This window comes from Balaenoptera borealis, assembly GCF_965194805.1.
Source record: "Balaenoptera borealis genome assembly, chromosome: 8".
NCBI lineage: Eukaryota > Metazoa > Chordata > Mammalia > Artiodactyla > Balaenopteridae > Balaenoptera > Balaenoptera borealis.
This window is the reverse complement of record NC_138865.1, coordinates 103,290,910-103,308,590: the sequence shown is the minus strand read 5'-3', so window position 1 is coordinate 103,308,590 and position 17,681 is coordinate 103,290,910. Positions and strand designations below refer to the sequence as shown.

At 42.3% G+C, this 17,681-nt stretch overlaps 1 protein-coding gene across 1 annotated transcript; it reads left to right on the top strand.

The window, feature by feature from the left end:
- The first annotated feature begins 5,734 nt into the window (after window positions 1-5,734).
- Window positions 5,735-11,292, top strand: TEX48 (testis expressed 48). The gene is made up of 3 exons (XM_082400638.1): window positions 5,735-7,113; window positions 9,082-9,210; window positions 10,819-11,292. Exons 1-3 carry the CDS (start codon window positions 6,810-6,812, stop codon window positions 11,067-11,069), a joined length of 684 nt encoding a protein of 227 aa, XP_082256764.1. The 5' UTR covers window positions 5,735-6,809; the 3' UTR covers window positions 11,070-11,292.
- Window positions 11,293-17,681: the final 6,389 nt, after the last annotated feature.

The window sequence follows — 17,681 nt, the reverse complement described above, 5'->3', positions numbered from 1 at the left end:
AACTTAGTAGTTCTCAGTCTTGATTACGTATAAGAATCACCTGGAAAGCTTTGTAAAACTACTGATGCCCAGGCTTCACCCACCACTATCCCCAAGGATTCTAATTTATCTGGAGTTAGGCCTGAGGGTATTCCTATGTTTTAAAAAACATCTCAGATGAATCTCACTTGCAGCCAGAATTGAGAACCTTCAATATTACCACTTAGGAGTACTTCTTTACAACTGAGGTTTAAAAGACTGTTTTAACCACCATCGAATACTCGTATGGCTTAGGTCACATAGACCAACTGCTCTGTAACCATGGTAACAGATAATCACCAGAACTTGTTTAAACACGTTTCATCTGTTAATAAACTTTTATCTTGATGACCATCCTCCTGAAAGTAACCACCTGAACCCCAATCCACCCGTCCAACAGAACATCCAAAACTGTGCTGAAGTTTTGCTGGCTTCTGTTCCTTTTGTACCAGGTGACCTCTAGAAGCATCCAAAGATAGCACTGATTGAGAACATTTTAACCTAATTTGGCTTCCCCAAATAGAAATTGGTTGTCCTAAATAAAGGAACTGAGAGTTCCCCAAAGGTGAGAGATTTTGTCAGGACTCAAATATAAAATAATTCTTTTCCTGAAAGATAGATTGGGAAGAGAATGCCACTTTACATTTGCACATATCATTAGTAACAACCATTTCTTGAATGTTTACTATACCTAGGCACCGTGTTAAATGTTTACCTGACCTCATTTAATCCTAAAAATATCATTTAAAATTAAATAATAATTATTATTCCCACTTTTTAAAAATAAATTTATTTTTAATTTTGGCTGCATTGGGTCTTCATTGCTGCATGCAGGCTTTCTCTCTAAAGCGCGCGGGCTTTAGTTGTGGCATGTGGGCTCAGTAGTTGTGGCTCTTGGCCTCTAGAGCGCAGGCTCAGTAGTGTGGCGCATGGGCTTAGCTGCTCCACGGCATGTGGGAATCTTCCCGGACCAGGGCTTGAACCCGTGTCCCCTGCGTTGGCAGGCGGATTCTAAACCACTGTGCCACGAGGGAAGTCCTATCATTCCCACTTTAAAGAGGAAGAAACCAAGACATGACGTCTAGTTGCCTAAGGTTACCACCCTGCTGGGTACGGAGACAGAATGTGGACCCAGGTCTTCTGCATCCAGTGCTATACTGCCCCCTTCTGGCCCAGCCATCCTCAAGATGCTTTCACCAGAGGCACCAGGACTTCCATTCCAGTGCCCCAAAGGACAGCATGGCATTGTGGACGGAGGGAAGGACCACTAGAGAGAGGATCAGCAGACATCCTCCCTCCTCCCTGCATTTGTAGTCAGTCCAAACCCCTCTGCCCCCAACATTCCGTGGTTCCCAGGCCCTGTGACATCACAGACAGTTCCATCTCTGCTCTGCCAGCTGCAGGTGAGTGAGGCTCAAAAGTTAGCCCTGAGAGCAGGAGGGATATTTTTTCATACTTAAAGGGACAATGTCTCCATCACTCCTGGGCACCTTTTCACTTTGCTTCAGGAAGCAGACGCCATCCCTCTTACCATGACCCCACTGTTTCTCTCTCTGGGTCCCAGTCTCCCCACCTGTGCTGAATGACCCCTAAGGGCTCCTCCAGCTCTGGAAATCTTCCTGTTTGACCTCATTGATCTTTCTTGTTCTGGTCGAAGTTCTGTGGGGTCACTGAAGACCTGAAGTTCACAGCCCACTGTGGGTAACCCAAGGGCCCTTTTCTTTGGCTCCTGCTTCCACCTAGAGGAGGGCGCTGGTAGTGCAAGAAACACCACACCCACCCTGCCGCCCTAACCAAAATCAACTCCACATTTTCATCAGCATCAGCATTTACATTTATTGAGCCTTTACAATGTGCCAGACAGCTGTGCTAAGCACTTTCCATCATTATTTATGTGAGGATTATTTAATCCTCACAACCACATTCTAGGGTAGATACTATTATCATTCCCATTTTACAGATAAGAAAACAGAAGTTCAGGAAAGTTAAATTCTTTTAAATTTCATAGCTAATAAACTGTAAATCCTTAGGAATTATACCCCAGAGAACGTGCTTGTAATTGCTACAGTGTTCAGATCCTTTCCATTTCTGAAGAGGGTTCAAAAGTTCAAAACTCTTGGCTACCAACACTTAGAGGAGAAAGTGGTTCTACTCCCCTTTCTCAGGAAATTGCTGGGGAGTAAAGATATGCAAAGCATCAGCGCTAGATTCAGATAAACTTATATTTGAAAATATCTGCTGAGCTGCTGCTACAGAATGATCTCCAAGATGCTATGTACGTATAAGCTGCTTTAGCAGAAGAGACCTCCACTCAACGTGTGGAACAAAAACTGAATTTATTTCTCATTAAACAAGAGAGAACTATGCTCTGATGACAAAGTCTCTGAACAAAGCTAATGGCTAATATTTAAGGGGTTTGTGGAGGCACTGAGTTCGTGGACAGGTGGTGTTTCAAAGGCAGGAGTGCTTAGGAATGGTAGACCATAGGCCATGAAGTACTGTCTGTGGATGTTACTTTCAGGAGAATGGTCATCAAGATAAAAGTTCATTAACAGATTAAATGGGTTTAAACAGGTTCTGGTGATTATCTGTTACCATGGTTACAGAGCAATCAGTCTTCACTTAGGAGTGTGGGAACTCCTTTTTTATTCTCAGTCTCCCCCTTTCGGCCCTCCCTCAACCAAAGCCTCAGGGATTGTCCAGATCTTCACCACTGTTGTCGACTTTCCTTGAAGACACAGTTACAGTTTTCCACTTACAGAGATCTGATGTTCAGTTTGAGCATCAGCCAGCCTGATGTCTTCTTGTTTCTGTCTTTCAATCATCTGTGGAGCCAGAAGTTGAAACAGTTGCCACATAAAAGTATTCAACTCTCTGGACAACAGCCAATGAATGACTGTGAGACAAACAAAAATAATTAAAAGTATTTTTAAGAGAGTGTGGAAGGCAGTCTAGAATCATAACCTATATTTCCCAGGCATGACAGAAGAAGATAAATTTCAAATGATACCCTGTGTCTACCTCAAATAGCCAGGTTGCCTTTTCTTTGGGCTTAGATATAGATTAACCTCACCTGTGGTATTAATCAAGGTACAGCATGAAGTGAAAGCAATGGTGCATAATCCCCTGATTAGCCAAAATAAAATCCAAAGGTATTCTATTATCCATTATTACCTGAGCTAAGAATTTTCAATTGGTCAGTTGTGCCCTAGGATGTGGCACATCCTTGTGGCCCAAGTAGGATGTGGGCTGTGCTGCGTACTATGTCAGTCAAGGTGAAGGAAAATGAGCCCCTTGTGTTGTCCACCTCCTTTGGAGGGCTCACTGTCCTCAGAAGTCTGGGATATTGATAACCCCATGAAGGGTTTTTTTTCCCTTCCAACACTGTGTAAGAAACACAGGCCACTGAGGGTGCCCGGGAGTTGCACACTTGGAAAGGTACACATAGTCATCACAAAGAATGGTAGGTCTTAGTCCCGGTTGGCATTGAAGAGTCTGATTTCCCAGTAAGAAATAAACCATGTCAACAATCAAGCAGTATTACTGTCCACCTTTATTTATCAATTTTCCTTGGGAGTTTAGAGGAAGAACAGGAGAGTGCTGAGTGCTAAGGTCTCCTTAGAGTGGTATCACTGGACAGATTTGGACAGTTGTCCTTTGGCCATTATGGAACATGAGTTCTTCCAATGGTCTTTCTGCTCAAAGTATATATATATACACACACACACACACACACACACACACACACACACACACACACACACACACACACGTGTCCTCATCCACAGGCTCCGTATTCTCTAAGAACAGAGGAACTTTTGGTCCAAGAGGGCTTAAAGTTATTTTGATTTCTAATTAATTTTTAGGACTATTTAAAAATAATCGGGAGGTCAAAGTTGACATTTCTCATTCCAATTTATTGTATCTAAGTTCACTATTTCAGGTCTGAGTCCTTTGCAAGAAAAGAAGAAAAGTTTCCCTTAAGCTGTTGGTCTACCCCAGAATGTCCTGAAGTTTATTCAGTCTCCTACTGATTCATCTTGATTTTGTTTTCAATTCTGAATCTTTGCCCAATCTACCCTTAAGAAAAAGGTTTTACCTTTTGAAATAACTTTTGAAATAATTTTATGCGGTGCATTTTCTGTGTTTCTTAACTTCTCAAGCCCTTAATTTTTTGGAATTATGCATAGATGGGTTATTTAAATCTTCTGGTTTTTTCCATCCTGCTGCTTTTAAACATTTTCCCCCATTGTTGAAGGTTAACAATTAAGTTAACTAATTGATACAAATGTGGTAGTCCAGGGCAATAAGTAACTGAATAACAGAATCCTGAACTAGACAGCAACTTTCTGTTGTTCCAAAATTTGAGATGATTTTAAATATTTCTCCTCAATTCAGCTCTCACCCAGGTTTTAAATTCAACCTCTCTGGATCCACCTTCTGGTACAGGAGTTTTAGGGGAATATTGTGCAATGTTTTGTTCTCTTTTCTAGAGAAATGCCCCATGAAGAAAGTTTATTTAGGTAGTTAGGGAAAAGAACAAGAGGAGTTTAAGTGGGTGGTAGAGATAAAGCTAGGTGGAGAGAGGGAGACATACAATGCAAGTAGGTTTCAGGTTTGAGTAGTAGTAAGATTTTTTTTCTTCTTTCTGGGGCAAAAGCATATCAATCAAACAAGCCCTCTATCGAGTGTTTGGTGTTTTTGTCCTCTCTCTTTTCTACCGCCCCTCTTAAATCTATTATTTTTGACACTGAAAGTTTGCCATAATGGCCATTGTAATTTTAAGTCATCTAGCAAAATTTTGCCATTAATTAAGATAAGCACATCAGAGTACATTCAGTGAGAGTATATATACAAAGCAAGAGTTTTTCCAGGAAGAGGAAGCAACTTCAATGCAGCTGAGACCATGACAAACAGGAAAGAATACACTACAGTTAGTCAAAAGTTTGTACTATGCATGACATCTTGAATTCCTTGGCCAAGGAGAACCTAAAAGGCTTCATATGATTAATGCCCTGGAAATCACTAACTCCAAAATATAGGCTGAGAAAAGTGACTTTTCATTGCTTTACCAAGACAGACGTGCTCATGAAGGTTTGGAGAGACCCAAGGCAAAGGTTTAGCAATTTCCTTTACACAAACTGACCACCAATCTAACAGACCTCCATCCATTAGTTCCCGGGGCTGCCTGGTGGTGGAGGCAGGTCAGACTTATGTTTTCATTTCTTCCTTATGAAGCATTTCCTTCTACACTCAATATACATAAGGCAGTCTAGAACAAAACAAAACCCCATGAAGCAAGAGTTTATATAAGTAGATGAAGATTGAAACTATAGCAAGCAGCAGAAGAATCAGCGTATTAATGGCAAGCATATTTGCTAAATGGTGCATCTCCAAAACAAAAGATCTAATCGCCTTATATTAATTTCCATTTGTTTATAAATCCTAAGAAAATAAATTCATTAAAGAGAGCTCAGCGAAATATGTCACAGTTCAAATTATGATGAAAAACTCACTTGACAGCAGATCCAAAGGACTATTGGAGATTGAAGCTAAATGGGCCCAGAAAGTGCCCCTCTTGGTCCAAGGATCCCACACAATGGGGACATCGTATGTGTCTAGTCTGCTCGCTGTATCTAGCCACAGTATACAAATTGTGCTATATTGAATAGCTTATGTGCAGGAAGTTAGAGATTTTGTATTAATTATTAAGAAATCAAGGGTAAAAGAAACAGGAAGATCAGTTCGAAATCTATTGCCATAATTCAGGCAAGAGCTGATGGTGGCTTGGACGGTATGAGAGTAGAGAAAGTGAGAAGCAAATGCCCATGAGTGAGACAACTCACATAGTGAGTTGGGTATTGTGAGAAGAATTTCCTACAAGGGGGTTTTGCCCTTTAAGAAAGGGAAGGGAGAACAGGAAGCATTCAGAGACCTGGAAAAGTTGATACACAGTGAAAGGACTTTGGGATGAAAACAAGACCTTGTAATTCTGGACCACCCAAACTAGGAAGATCCTTGAAGAGATCATCTAACCTAACTTCCTCTTATTATTGATGAGAAGCCTGAGACACAGAGATAAGCATGGACTTACTCAAAGCCATACAGCAAGTTGGTGGCAGAACCAGGACCTACATCTATAAGACTGTGCTTCATCACCATGTTCTCATGGGACCTGGACCAGCTAGAATAGTTTGCAGCCAATGAGCTACATGAAGGGAAGGGAAAGGAAATGCAATGACCACTGACTGGGCACTTTGTGTACCCATCACCACAGGGGTCACTTTTCGTATGTTTAAACCTTTACTTTTTGCAAAGTAGGCACTGCTTTTCCCATTTTCCACATGATAAAAGTGAGGCTCGAGAAGGTTAAGGAACCTACCCCTAGAAATGGGGTAGAATACAGATCTCTTTAGAAGTCAAGCATGTTTGTATGGATTTCTGCATGGGCTGGGATTCTGCTGTAGTGGGATCCTACCTGGAGCGTGAGCACAGGTAAAGGGCTGGCACTTTTCATCCACAGTCTTATGTTTATTTAGGAAACAGCCCTGCCCAGGGAACCGGGCTCAAATTCAAGATCGGTTGATTCAGTAAGGCACCCCTGCAAGCAAAGCTGGAAGAATAGGGGCTTCAACTCCTTTCCATGGGTAAGAAAATTTTGTATAAAATAGGGATAGTGACCTTAAGAGAGAGCAACCTAGGCTGAAGGGCTTGGACCTGCTGGCTGTGGGGAGCTACAAGAGATTTGGGAGAGGGAAGTGTTATTATACCTTGGGAGAAGCTGACCCTGTATGACCCCCATCACAGTAAATTTCCAACGGGGCATCTGGAATTCAGGCCCCAGAACCCAAGGCCCCATTCCTTTCTTTCATACAGCAGCCCACCAAAACCTGGCCTCGAAGATCTTCTGTTTATGCTGCAAATGCTGTGAGGAACCCAATGCCACAGATGACTCCAAGATCCCCAGTCAAACCCAAGAGCTTCAGCCATCAAAGCATGGTAGGTACCAGGCGAAAACACCCTGCCTGGCCTCTCGAGGCTTCATTTTGCTCATCCCCCTTCCTGCTGAGATACCCTCAGATTTCCTTCAGCTTTTGATTGAATAATTCCAACCTAAAATGAGGTGAAGATTGGGTGGCTAAGTACCCAAATCAATAAACAATAGAGCTTAAAAATCTTGAAACTTAAAGTGCGATTCATGAATCAGCAACATCGGCATCACCTGGGAGCTTGTTAAAGCTGCACTTTCAGACCCTGCTCCAGTCCTACTGAATCAGAACCTACGTTTTAACATGACCCACAGGGAAACCTGAACATACATCATAGTCTGAGAATCACTTGTCTAAAGACTATAAAGATAGCAGTTAAGAACCCTGCCTTTGGGGCTGGGGTTAGATCCAATCAGCTCTGCCACAGAATTGGGCAAGTCACTTACCCTTTCTCTCTGAGCTTCAGTGTCCCTACCTGTAAAATGGGGATATCCACACTGTATTATTACTTTTCAGGATCACTGGGAGGATTAAACGAGGGAATATATAGAAGCACCAAGCACAGGGCTTGCACTAGGTAGGCATTCAACAAAGGTCAACAAATGGAAACTATAATATATAGGTATTGGCCAGGATAGGATAGGCTCTGCTGCTAAAACAAATATGCCTTTAAATCTCAATCATTTACAAAACGAAAGTGTATTTCTTGCTCATGCAAAGTCTATTACACATCTTTTTTCATCTTTAGTCAGAGCATCTGGAACACACAGTTTCCAAGGCAACCATGTATAAGAGGAGAGAGAGAGGGAGAGAAGGCATCCTGACCTTCAGTTTGTAATTACATCCTTCTTGAAGATCCAGGACAAAAGGTCATAGTGGAGAAGACTGGGGGTCAAAATCAGCAATTTCAGACAGAAAAAAAAAAAAGCATTATTGTCAAGATCAGGCAAAGCTAGGACTGACAAATACACAGTTGGGCAGTGAGTGGTGGGGTCAGGGAGGCTGGTCAGGCAGCTGGCACAATCCCACTAGGAGACAGGACAGTTCAATGGCAGGAAAAAAATTCTCATGGCATATTTTGCCAGAAATCCATAGCAGGGGCCTTTAAAATACTTCCCCTGAAAATAATTTCACAATAAAAACCAAGAAATTTAAAAATGTCAGTCCCTTTTTCCAAGATGATAATAATGATAATTACTGAGCCCCAATTACATGCAAGGCACTGTCTAGGCACAAGGGACCCAGCTGTGATCAGATAAGTCCCCTACTGTTTCAGAGCTTACACACTAGAAAAGTGATCTTATTTAATCTCTGTAATAACTCTAAGAAGTGGACCTGATTATCCAGAATGGATATATCATTTTGCAGGTCTGAAAACACAGACAGAGAGAGGTGAAGCAATTTGTTCAAGGTTTGCGGCTAGAAAAGGATAGTCATTTATTACAGAATACAGCTTAGTCTGTTGACAAGATTGTATGTTATTCTTTTAAGAACCTAGGAGTATGTCAAAACAAAGCCTTATATACAACAGTGGTCATCACAATGGCATTTATGGTAGTGAAATTTGAAAGCAGTCTAAACACCCAACAATAGAACATTGGTTAAATAAATCCTGAATTATCCATAAAATTCTTAAAATTTAGTGACATGAGAAAAATGTTTATGATAGGTACAAAGTAAAATGCATGCATAATATACAGGATGTGATGGACTATGTAAAAATATGCATAGGCAAACACTGGAACTGTGATCATATCTGAGGGGAGGGGTGTTTGGGGCATTTTTTCCTACTTCATATTCTTCAATATTTCCTAGCTTTTCTATAATGGGTATGCATTATATTTATAAACAGGAAAAAAGTAAACTTTATATTTTAAAAAGAATACATATTTTGAATCCAGTGCCTGCTTATGAGGCAGAGAACTCAGAAGACTAGAGGACACAGACTCAGGTACTCCCCACCCCACAATAATCACCACTGGTCCATGTGCCCTGCTCCAGTTGGCAAAACGCCTTCACCTCTGGTACCTCCTCTGAGCCTCCCCACATGACCACGTGGAATTACCACTGCCAGGTCTGCAGAAGGATGAGCTTGACGGACAAAATCTCAAGCAAGATAATGAAGCGTCCCGCGTGATTTTGGGAAAATCCCTGCTCCATCCAGAAAAGAGAACCTCCTATTTCAGCAGCAGTGAGTTTGAGGGTGAGCTCCAAACTGGGGTCCTAACACTGACCAGGAACTTCTGGGGGAGGGGGCCTTGTCCTAATGACCAAACCCCAATTTGATATTGAGCTAAGTGGGGTGACAGGAGTGGCAGGACTGCTGCCTTCAGGAAGCTGCAGTCACATTCTAGGACACACTGGACAGAGTCCAGGGGTCTAAGACCTGGCTGCAGGACCCTCTGAGCTGGGAATTACATGAGGAGCAGGAGGTCTGGGAAGAAAGAACACATATCCATACTTTCCTTCTAAGCCCTTGTGGCATTGTCTTCTATGTGTATTGCATGTGATTGTTTGCTTAATGTCTGCTTCGGCCACCAGACCATAAGTTCCAGGAGGGCAGGGCCTACATCACTTTTGTTCCTCCAAACTCAACCAGGTACATGGCAAATAAACATGCCAGAAAATGCTTGTGGATTGAGCGTAGTCCAGTGGGGGGAGAAATGCCTCTGGTTCCTGGGCTGTAGCCACATCCAGGAAGGAGAAATGCAGCCCCATTGATGGGCACCAACGCTGTACCCAGGTGACCTCACACAGCTCACAACCACCCTGTTAGGCTGGCTGTTGAGAGGTGAGCGTCATCCAGCCCAGTCACTTCAGAATTCTCCTAACAGCTAAACCCTCCTGGCAAACAAAATTTCAAAGTCCAATTTCTATAAAAAATCAAGGGGGTGGGGCTTCCCTGGTGGCGCAGTGGTTGAGAATCTGCCTGCCAATGCAGGGGACACGGGTTCGAGCCCTGGTCTGGGAAGATCCCACATGCCATGGAGCAACTGGGCCCGTGAGCCACAACTACTGAGCCTGCGCGTCTGGAGCTTGTGCTCCGCAACGAGAGGCCGCGATAGTGAGAGGCCCACGCACCGCGATGAAGAGTGGCCCCCGCTTGCCGCAACTAGAGAAAGCCCTCGCACAGAAACGAAGACCCAACACAGCCAAAAATTAAAATTAATTAATTAATTAATTTTTAAAAAAAGCTAATTATAACAACAAACGCTTTAAAAAAAAAATCAAAGGGGTCCTGCTCTACTCGAATTGGGGGTGAGGGTCTGGAAGCCCCCCTAGCTCCCCTCCCCCCACAGGGCTCCATGGAGCATAGTTTAAAAACCCCCCTCTCTATGGACCTGAGGACACGGGGAGAGGGAAGGGTAAGCTGGGACAAAGTGAGAGAGTAGCACTGACATATACACACTACCAAATGTAAAATAGCTAGCTAGTGGGAAGCAGCCGCATAGCACAGGGAGATCAGCTTGGTGCTTTGTGACTACCTAGAAGGGTGGGATAGGGAGGGTGGGAGGGAGACGCAAGAGGGAGGGGATATGGGGATATATGTATATGTACAGCTGATTCACTTTGTTATACAGCAGAAACTAACACAACATTGTAAAGCAATTATACTCCAATAAAGATGTTAAAAAAAAAATAAACCCACCTCTCACTGTATAGAGAAGGCTTTGGCCCACAGTGGGAAGGGACTTTCCAAAGGCCCAGCAGAGAGTGGTGTTAACGTCAGAACCATCATGGGCCCAATTCTTCTATTTTCCAGCCACTGCACTTTGCAAGACACCCTGCTGTCACTGAATGCTCCAATGGGGTACCAATGCGTCCCAGGCCAGGATCCACGTGGCTCACACAGTATTCCAGAATCTGACAATGACCAGGGATGGAGGCGACCGGAACAGTCCACCCAGGCCCAGAGCAAAGCCTTCACTCAGTGTGATTTTTCCCTTTCTTCTTTCAGATGTGAATTCACATGTTTCCAAAAGAGGATTTCACAAGAGAAACCCAAGCCGCTACTCCCAGGATCGCTGGCCGTACCAGCCATGCCTCATTGGGAGACCCTGAACATTCTAGACGGCAGCCCCCTCGCAGGTCTCCGAGGCTGCACGGCTGCTGGAGGGTCTCCGGCAGGAAGGGGGCGGTGAACAGGGGCCATGAAGACTGATTCGGAAACTCCCCAGAGGAGGAGAAGACGTCTGAGCCATCCCTGTGCCGCCAGCAAGAGTCACTTCAGCTCCCGGAGAAGCCACTGTGGAGGAGCTGCCTCCAATTAAAGTCCTTAGTTGCATCTTAGGCCTGTGTCCCTCCTCTTTTCCCCTCTCCCAGCCCTACTTCTGAGATTCCCTTGAATATAGAACAATTAGAATTAGGCATCTCTTATTAAGAAATGAGGTCTGATTCTAAAACACTTTCAGTCACTCCTTACCAACCTAACGAAGTACTTAGGAGAGGCTGGTCAGCAATGGGCAGCTGTAAATAGATGCTGTAATAACTGTCTAGAGCTTGAGGGCACAATACTGCTCGCCTACTGTGGGACTCAATTTGGTGCTCAGGGTCATAGTGAACAGTGGGGCAGGTAGTGCACAACTCTACAACCAGCAGCCCTATAGTGCAATGCACAGCCCATGCAGTTGTAGAAAGCTGTTTGTGCTAAAACGCAGAGCATGCAAACGTAACACGCAGGACACCCCAAGTGGCTTCAGCTTTAGCCAGGGAGCCAGGCACAGAAGCGTATCACTTCACCTTATAGACCAGAATTGGGAAACAATAACAATGGGGAATTTTGCAACCAACTTGGGGATTTGGGGAAGGCTTCCTGGAAGAGATGGTGCTTGAGTTTTTTGAAAGTTGAAAGGGAATTAGCCAAGCAAAGAGGAGAGGGGAATGGTATTCCAGAAGGAGGGAACAGAATAAGCAAATTTGGAAAACAGAAACACAAGCTGGTAGGAGTATAAAGTAGTGAACTTCGATGCTTGGAAAGACAAAAGTGAAAACCTGAGCCAGGGTGTTGGGAGAGGTGAGGGGGACAGAGCTTTAAGAGCCTCGTATCCAGAAAAAGAAAGTTGGACTCTATCCAGAAGGTAATGGGGAGCCAGGGAAGGTAATGTTTAGGCAACAAAGTGACATAGCCATATTTCTGGTTTTTGCAATATGAACACGGTGAGTTGTTAAGACAATATATTAGCACTCCCTGTGTCTGCCCCCAGCACTGAAGAGGAGAATAAAGGAAGATGATGTCTTATACCACATTATTATAGATTAAGATTCACACCTACAGTGGAAAGCCCATCCTGGCTGCAATTTGAAGGATGTGCAATTTGAAGAAGTGTGAGCAATAACGATAACAGCAGTGTATAAATCTGGTATATTACTCTTCTAAATGCTTTATAAATATCAACTCACTTAGCATAATAACCCAACAAGGATAGTACTGTTACTACTCTGGTTTTACAAATTAGGAAACTGAGACACAGAGAACTTACGTAAGTCTCTGAAGATTACACTAATAGTAAATGGCAGAGCTGAGACTTGAACCCAGGACACCTGATTCCAGAATTGATACTCTTAACCAACCAGTTATGCTGCCTTCACAATGATGGTAGAATGACATTCAGTGATTGCTTTTGGCTCCAAATTGACAGTTCATTGCCTGTTCTTCAAAACTGGACTTGGGCCCTTTAAATCTTTTTCCCTTGGCAGCTAGTGCAATGTTAGGCTTCGTCAGTAGGGGGTGCTGGAGATACTGGAAGAGGAAGGGCTTTCCTTCTGTTCTGGGGAGCTCACTTAGCAGGGAGCAGCACATGTAGCTCCTTGGGTATCTGGCTCTGGCAGTTCACATGGCTTCTCCAGCACCCAGATCCTGCTGTATATGGTGGTCAGCAGCACTTAGCAGCCAGCAGCTTCTCCCAGTGACTTCCCCCCAACAAACGGGGTAGTGCCGCCACCTCTCTGTGATAGCTTTCTCTAGCACCTTAGAGGGCAGATTTCTAGAACATTCTGTCAACATGGCATCTCAGAGACTTCCCTGCATCCAGTGGGCCACAGCCATGTCCTCCCCAAGATCCATATCTCAGCTGGAGATGCAGCGGGGCGGGGGGGGGGCTCTTCCTTGGGGGCTCTATCTCAGCCCTGTGGTGGTGGCTATGCGTTAGACCTGTTATTTCTGTATTCTTTACAGGATCTTACTTCTTATTCACCAATCCATTATTTCAACCCCCTGTTAAAGTTAATAATTCTTTATATTAAACTTCTTATATTCAAATTACTGTGTGCTTTCTGTCTTCTGATTGGCCCCTAACTGATACAGACATCCAAAAAGAGGCTGCCTAGGCAATCAGGACAGACAGTGATATATGTATGAACTAGGTCAGCATCCCTAAGATGGAGACGAGAGCCCCAAGTTACAAAATATATCTCAGGTAAAGCTGGCCAATTCTAACTCAGAACCATACAGGGAAGAAGATTCTGCAAAATGAAGTTCTTGACTTCTTTTGCAATGCAGAGAACTGAGAAGGGGGTGGTGGTGAGGCCAAGTTGAGCACACACAGGAGATCATTGCATTTTGGGCTATGTCAAGCTAAAGGAGTCTATGGGACATCCAAGTGGCCACATCCAGAAGGAGGTTAGAAATATGTAGCAGGTAAAGTTAAAAGAACAATGGCTGAAAGGAAACAAGGGAACCTCCAGAAAACCCTATGTTCCTTATGTCTTGGAACTGTTTCCTGCAACAGATACAGCAGGTGCTTTGCACATAAAAGATGCTCCTTAAATGTCACCTCCTGCATTTAGAAGCCACTTCACAGAAAGATGGGGGGAGGTTCACATCCTATGAACTTGTCAAAGGGCTCTTGGCCTCAGGGTGATATCTTTCTTTAGAGGATTTTCAAATAATAACAATAAAAATAGTAATGGAAGCCACAGCTGGACCTTACCTCTGACTATGGCAAACCAGCTGGTATCAGACCAATCCTCCTACTGAGAGCAGTTTAAAAGGCTGTAGTTTCTTTTTCTTGAATCTGTCCGAATATGTCAAAGAGCTACCAATGCAGTGAGGACTTGAGGGGCCAAGATCCTCAAGAGGAAGAAAGTGCAGAGACACGAAATGGACATCAAGGTCTTCTGACCTCCTCAAGGCACTTGCCAACTCCTAAAAAGAGTCTAAAAGGCTGAAGAACTGGGCAGAGCTTTCAGTAGACTCACAGCTTAGAGGCTGAGGGCTCACCCTGGAGGAAGAGGATTGGCTGTTAAAAGTTTTTAAAATACGTTTCCAGTTAAAATCTCTGAAGAGCTAGAACCTGCAAATCAGTGCTAACCAGAAATATACTAAGTCTTACTAGGACTAAACCCAGAGTCAAACTATCCCAACTTTACTTTTCTCAGAAGCAAAAGCAAATCCTTTCTGAAGGAATATCCAGAGTCTTGTACATCTCTTCAATGTTTCATTTTTTAAAAGTGTCTAGCATTCAATAAAAAATTACCAGGAATACCAGAAGATAGCACCAACTGACCAAAAAAGCAAAAGGAACATACTTACAGAAGAGCCAGATATTGGAGTCAGCAGATGTGGACTTTAAAATATTGAAGAAAACAGATGACAAGATGGATAATTTCATCTGAGAACTGTACACTATTTTAAAAAATCAATTAAAAATTATAGGACAATATTACAATAGCTGAAATTAAGAACTCAATTCAAAGGATTAACAACTGAGTAAACATAACTGAGGGTAAGGGTAATGAAGTGGAAGATAAGTCAGTAAAAAGTATTCAGACTGAGTCATGAAGAACCAAAAGAACAGAAAACACAGAGAGTCTTAGAGATACAGTGACAAGGTCTTAACACACATATCCTTAGAGTCCCAGAAGGAGATGAGAAAAAAGAGGGTAGAAGCTATGATGAAAAATACTGTATCACAGATTCAAGATGTGCTATGAATCCCAAACAGGATAAATATAAAGAAAGTTATACCTAGGCACATCAAAATACAATTACTGAAACCCAAAGCAAAGAGAAAATTTTAAGAACAGCAACAAGACTGATAATTGACTTCACAACTAATGAAAGCCAATGACATCTTCCAAAGGTTGAAAAGAACCCAAAAAACCTGTAGTACTCTAGAATTCTTGACTTACCAAAAACTTCTTTCAAAAATAAAAACACAATATAGACCTCTCAGCAAACAAAAACTCAATCTGTCACCAGAAGATCTGTACTGGAAGAAAGATACTAAAGGTACTTCTAAATATAAATAATACTATTCTAAAGAAAAATTCCAAAGGTAGTTTCAGGAGTAGGTGAATGATTCTAGACAATGTGTGGAAATGCAGGAAGGGATAAAGAGTAATAACAAAGTAATAAATGAAGAATAATAAAAAGTAAACATGTGGATAAACCTAAATGAACACTGACTATACAAAGCATTAACAATAATGTCTGTTGTGGTTTAAAATATAGCAAGAATTGAAATCCATGATAACAAGACCACCACAGACAGAAAGGTGAAAGAGTTCTAAGGTCTTTGGATTATCCAGAATGTGATAGAAGGATCCTCTTATAATAGAATTGAATAAGTGCAGGATGCATGTTGTAATCTAGGGTAACCACTAAGAGAAAAGAATACATACCTCACAAGCTATTAGAAGAGAAATTATACAAATCACAAAAACTTAATGCAAAAGAAGGCAAAAATAGTACAGAAAAAGGAACACAGAAGGGGAGGACCAATAGAAAGTAAACAGTAAGATGGAACATTTAGGCCCAAAACTATTTAATATATCAGGAAACACACTAGACATAGCATAGTAAATACTCCAGTTAAAAAACAGACTGAATTTTTTTAATCCCATACATTCACAAGAAGAGCACCGTAAATATAAGGATGCAGATAAGTTGAAGGTAAAAGGATGAACAGATATACTATGTAATCACCAATCAAAAGAAAGCTAATGGGGGCTTCCCTGGTGGCGCAGTGGTTAAGAATCCACCTGCCAATGCAGGGGACACGGGTCCAATCCCTGGTCCAGGAAGATCCCACATGCCGTGGAGCAACTAAGCCTGTGCGCCGCAACTACTGAGCCTGCACTCTAGAGCCCACGAGCCACAACTACTGAAGCCCGTGCACCAAGAGCCCATGCTCTGCAACAAGAGAAGCCACCTCAATGAGAAGCCCACCCACAGCAACGAAGAGTAGCCCCTGCTAGTCGCAACTAGAGAAAGCCCGCACGCAGCAACAAAGACCCAACACAGCCAAAAATAAATAAATAAATAAAATCTATTAAAAAAAAAAAAAAGGAAGCTAATGTATCAGACAAAGTAGATTTTAAGGCAAAAATCTACTAAAGAGGGATATTTCATAAAGATAAAAGGGTCAAACCATCAGGCAGTTCTAATAATTCTAAATTTGTATGCATGGACTAACAGAGCAAAACTTGTCAGAAGTGAATTAAAATATACGTTCACACAAAAACTTGTACACAGTTGTTCATAGCAGCATTATTCATAATAGCCAAAAAGTAGATTTGATGAATAACCCAGCTGGATGAATGGATAGAAAAAATCTGCTCTATCCGTGCAATGGAATATTATCCAACCATTAAAAAGGGATAAAGTATTGATACATGCTACAATATGGATGAATCTTGAAAACATTATGTTATGTGAAAAAGCCAGACATAAAAGGCCACAAACTGCATGATTCCATTTATGAAATGTCCAGAATGGGAAAATCCAGAGAGATAAAGTAGACCAGTGATTGTCAGGGGCTGGGGAGAGGGAGTAACGGGGTGACTACAAATGGGTAGGGGGATTTTGTGGGGGGAAGAGGTGATGAAAATGTTCTAAAATTAAACAGTGGTGATGTTTGTGCAATCTTGTGAATATACTAAAAACCACTGAATTTTATACTTTAAAATGGTGAATTTTATGGTATGTTAATTACATCTCAATTTTTTTAACTATGTAATTAAAAAAAAAAAAAACTTTGTCAAAAGTAAAAGGAGAAACAGAAAATCTACAATCCTAGCTGGAGAGTTTCCTCCCTTGGTCGCTGACAGAACCAACCAACCAAAATCAGTAAGGATATAGATTTGAATAAAGTAAGTAAAAACTCATACAAATAGACACAGGTAGAAAACAGTATGCAGCAGCTGAAGAAAAGCCATCATCAGATGATGGAGCCCTTACTATGGACCACACTATGAACCAGGCCTTGTGCTTTGCACACATCACCTCAATTCATCTCCCTATTATCACGTGCCCCCTTAATAGATGAGGAGGAACAGAGAGGGTGAGCACCCGGCCCAAAGTCACCAACCAGCTTGTGCTTAACTTCCCTGCTAGGCTATCTTCCGGTACTGAAGTTCAGAGACATCAGACTAGAAACTTTATTCACATAAATATACCCCACGGTGCTGGAGTAACTGAGGTCTGATGCAGAATGAATAAACATTAACTGTTAATGAACTACATCGTCCACAAAAGCGCAAGTCTGGCACCTACAGCATTTAAGACATAGTGAGAGATAAAAAATAATAATAATAGCAACAATTTCTTGAGCGCTTACTCAAGTTTGCAACTCACAGTTGTAAGCACTTTACATTTTTTATATCATTTAATCTTCACAATCACCTGCCAGATAGGCACACTTATCCCCATTCCACACTTGAGGACTGAGACCC

Coding starts and splice junctions, on each gene's coding strand:
- TEX48 (XM_082400638.1), top strand. CDS start 6,810: ATGACCCCCATCACAGTAAATTTCCAACGGGGCATCTGGAATTCAGGC. Junction 7,114..9,081: donor CTCAGATTTCCTTCAGCTTT/TGATTGAATAAT, acceptor TACCACTGCCAG/GTCTGCAGAAGGATGAGCTT. Junction 9,211..10,818: donor CAGCAGCAGTGAGTTTGAGG/GTGAGCTCCAAA, acceptor TGCTCCAATGGG/GTACCAATGCGTCCCAGGCC.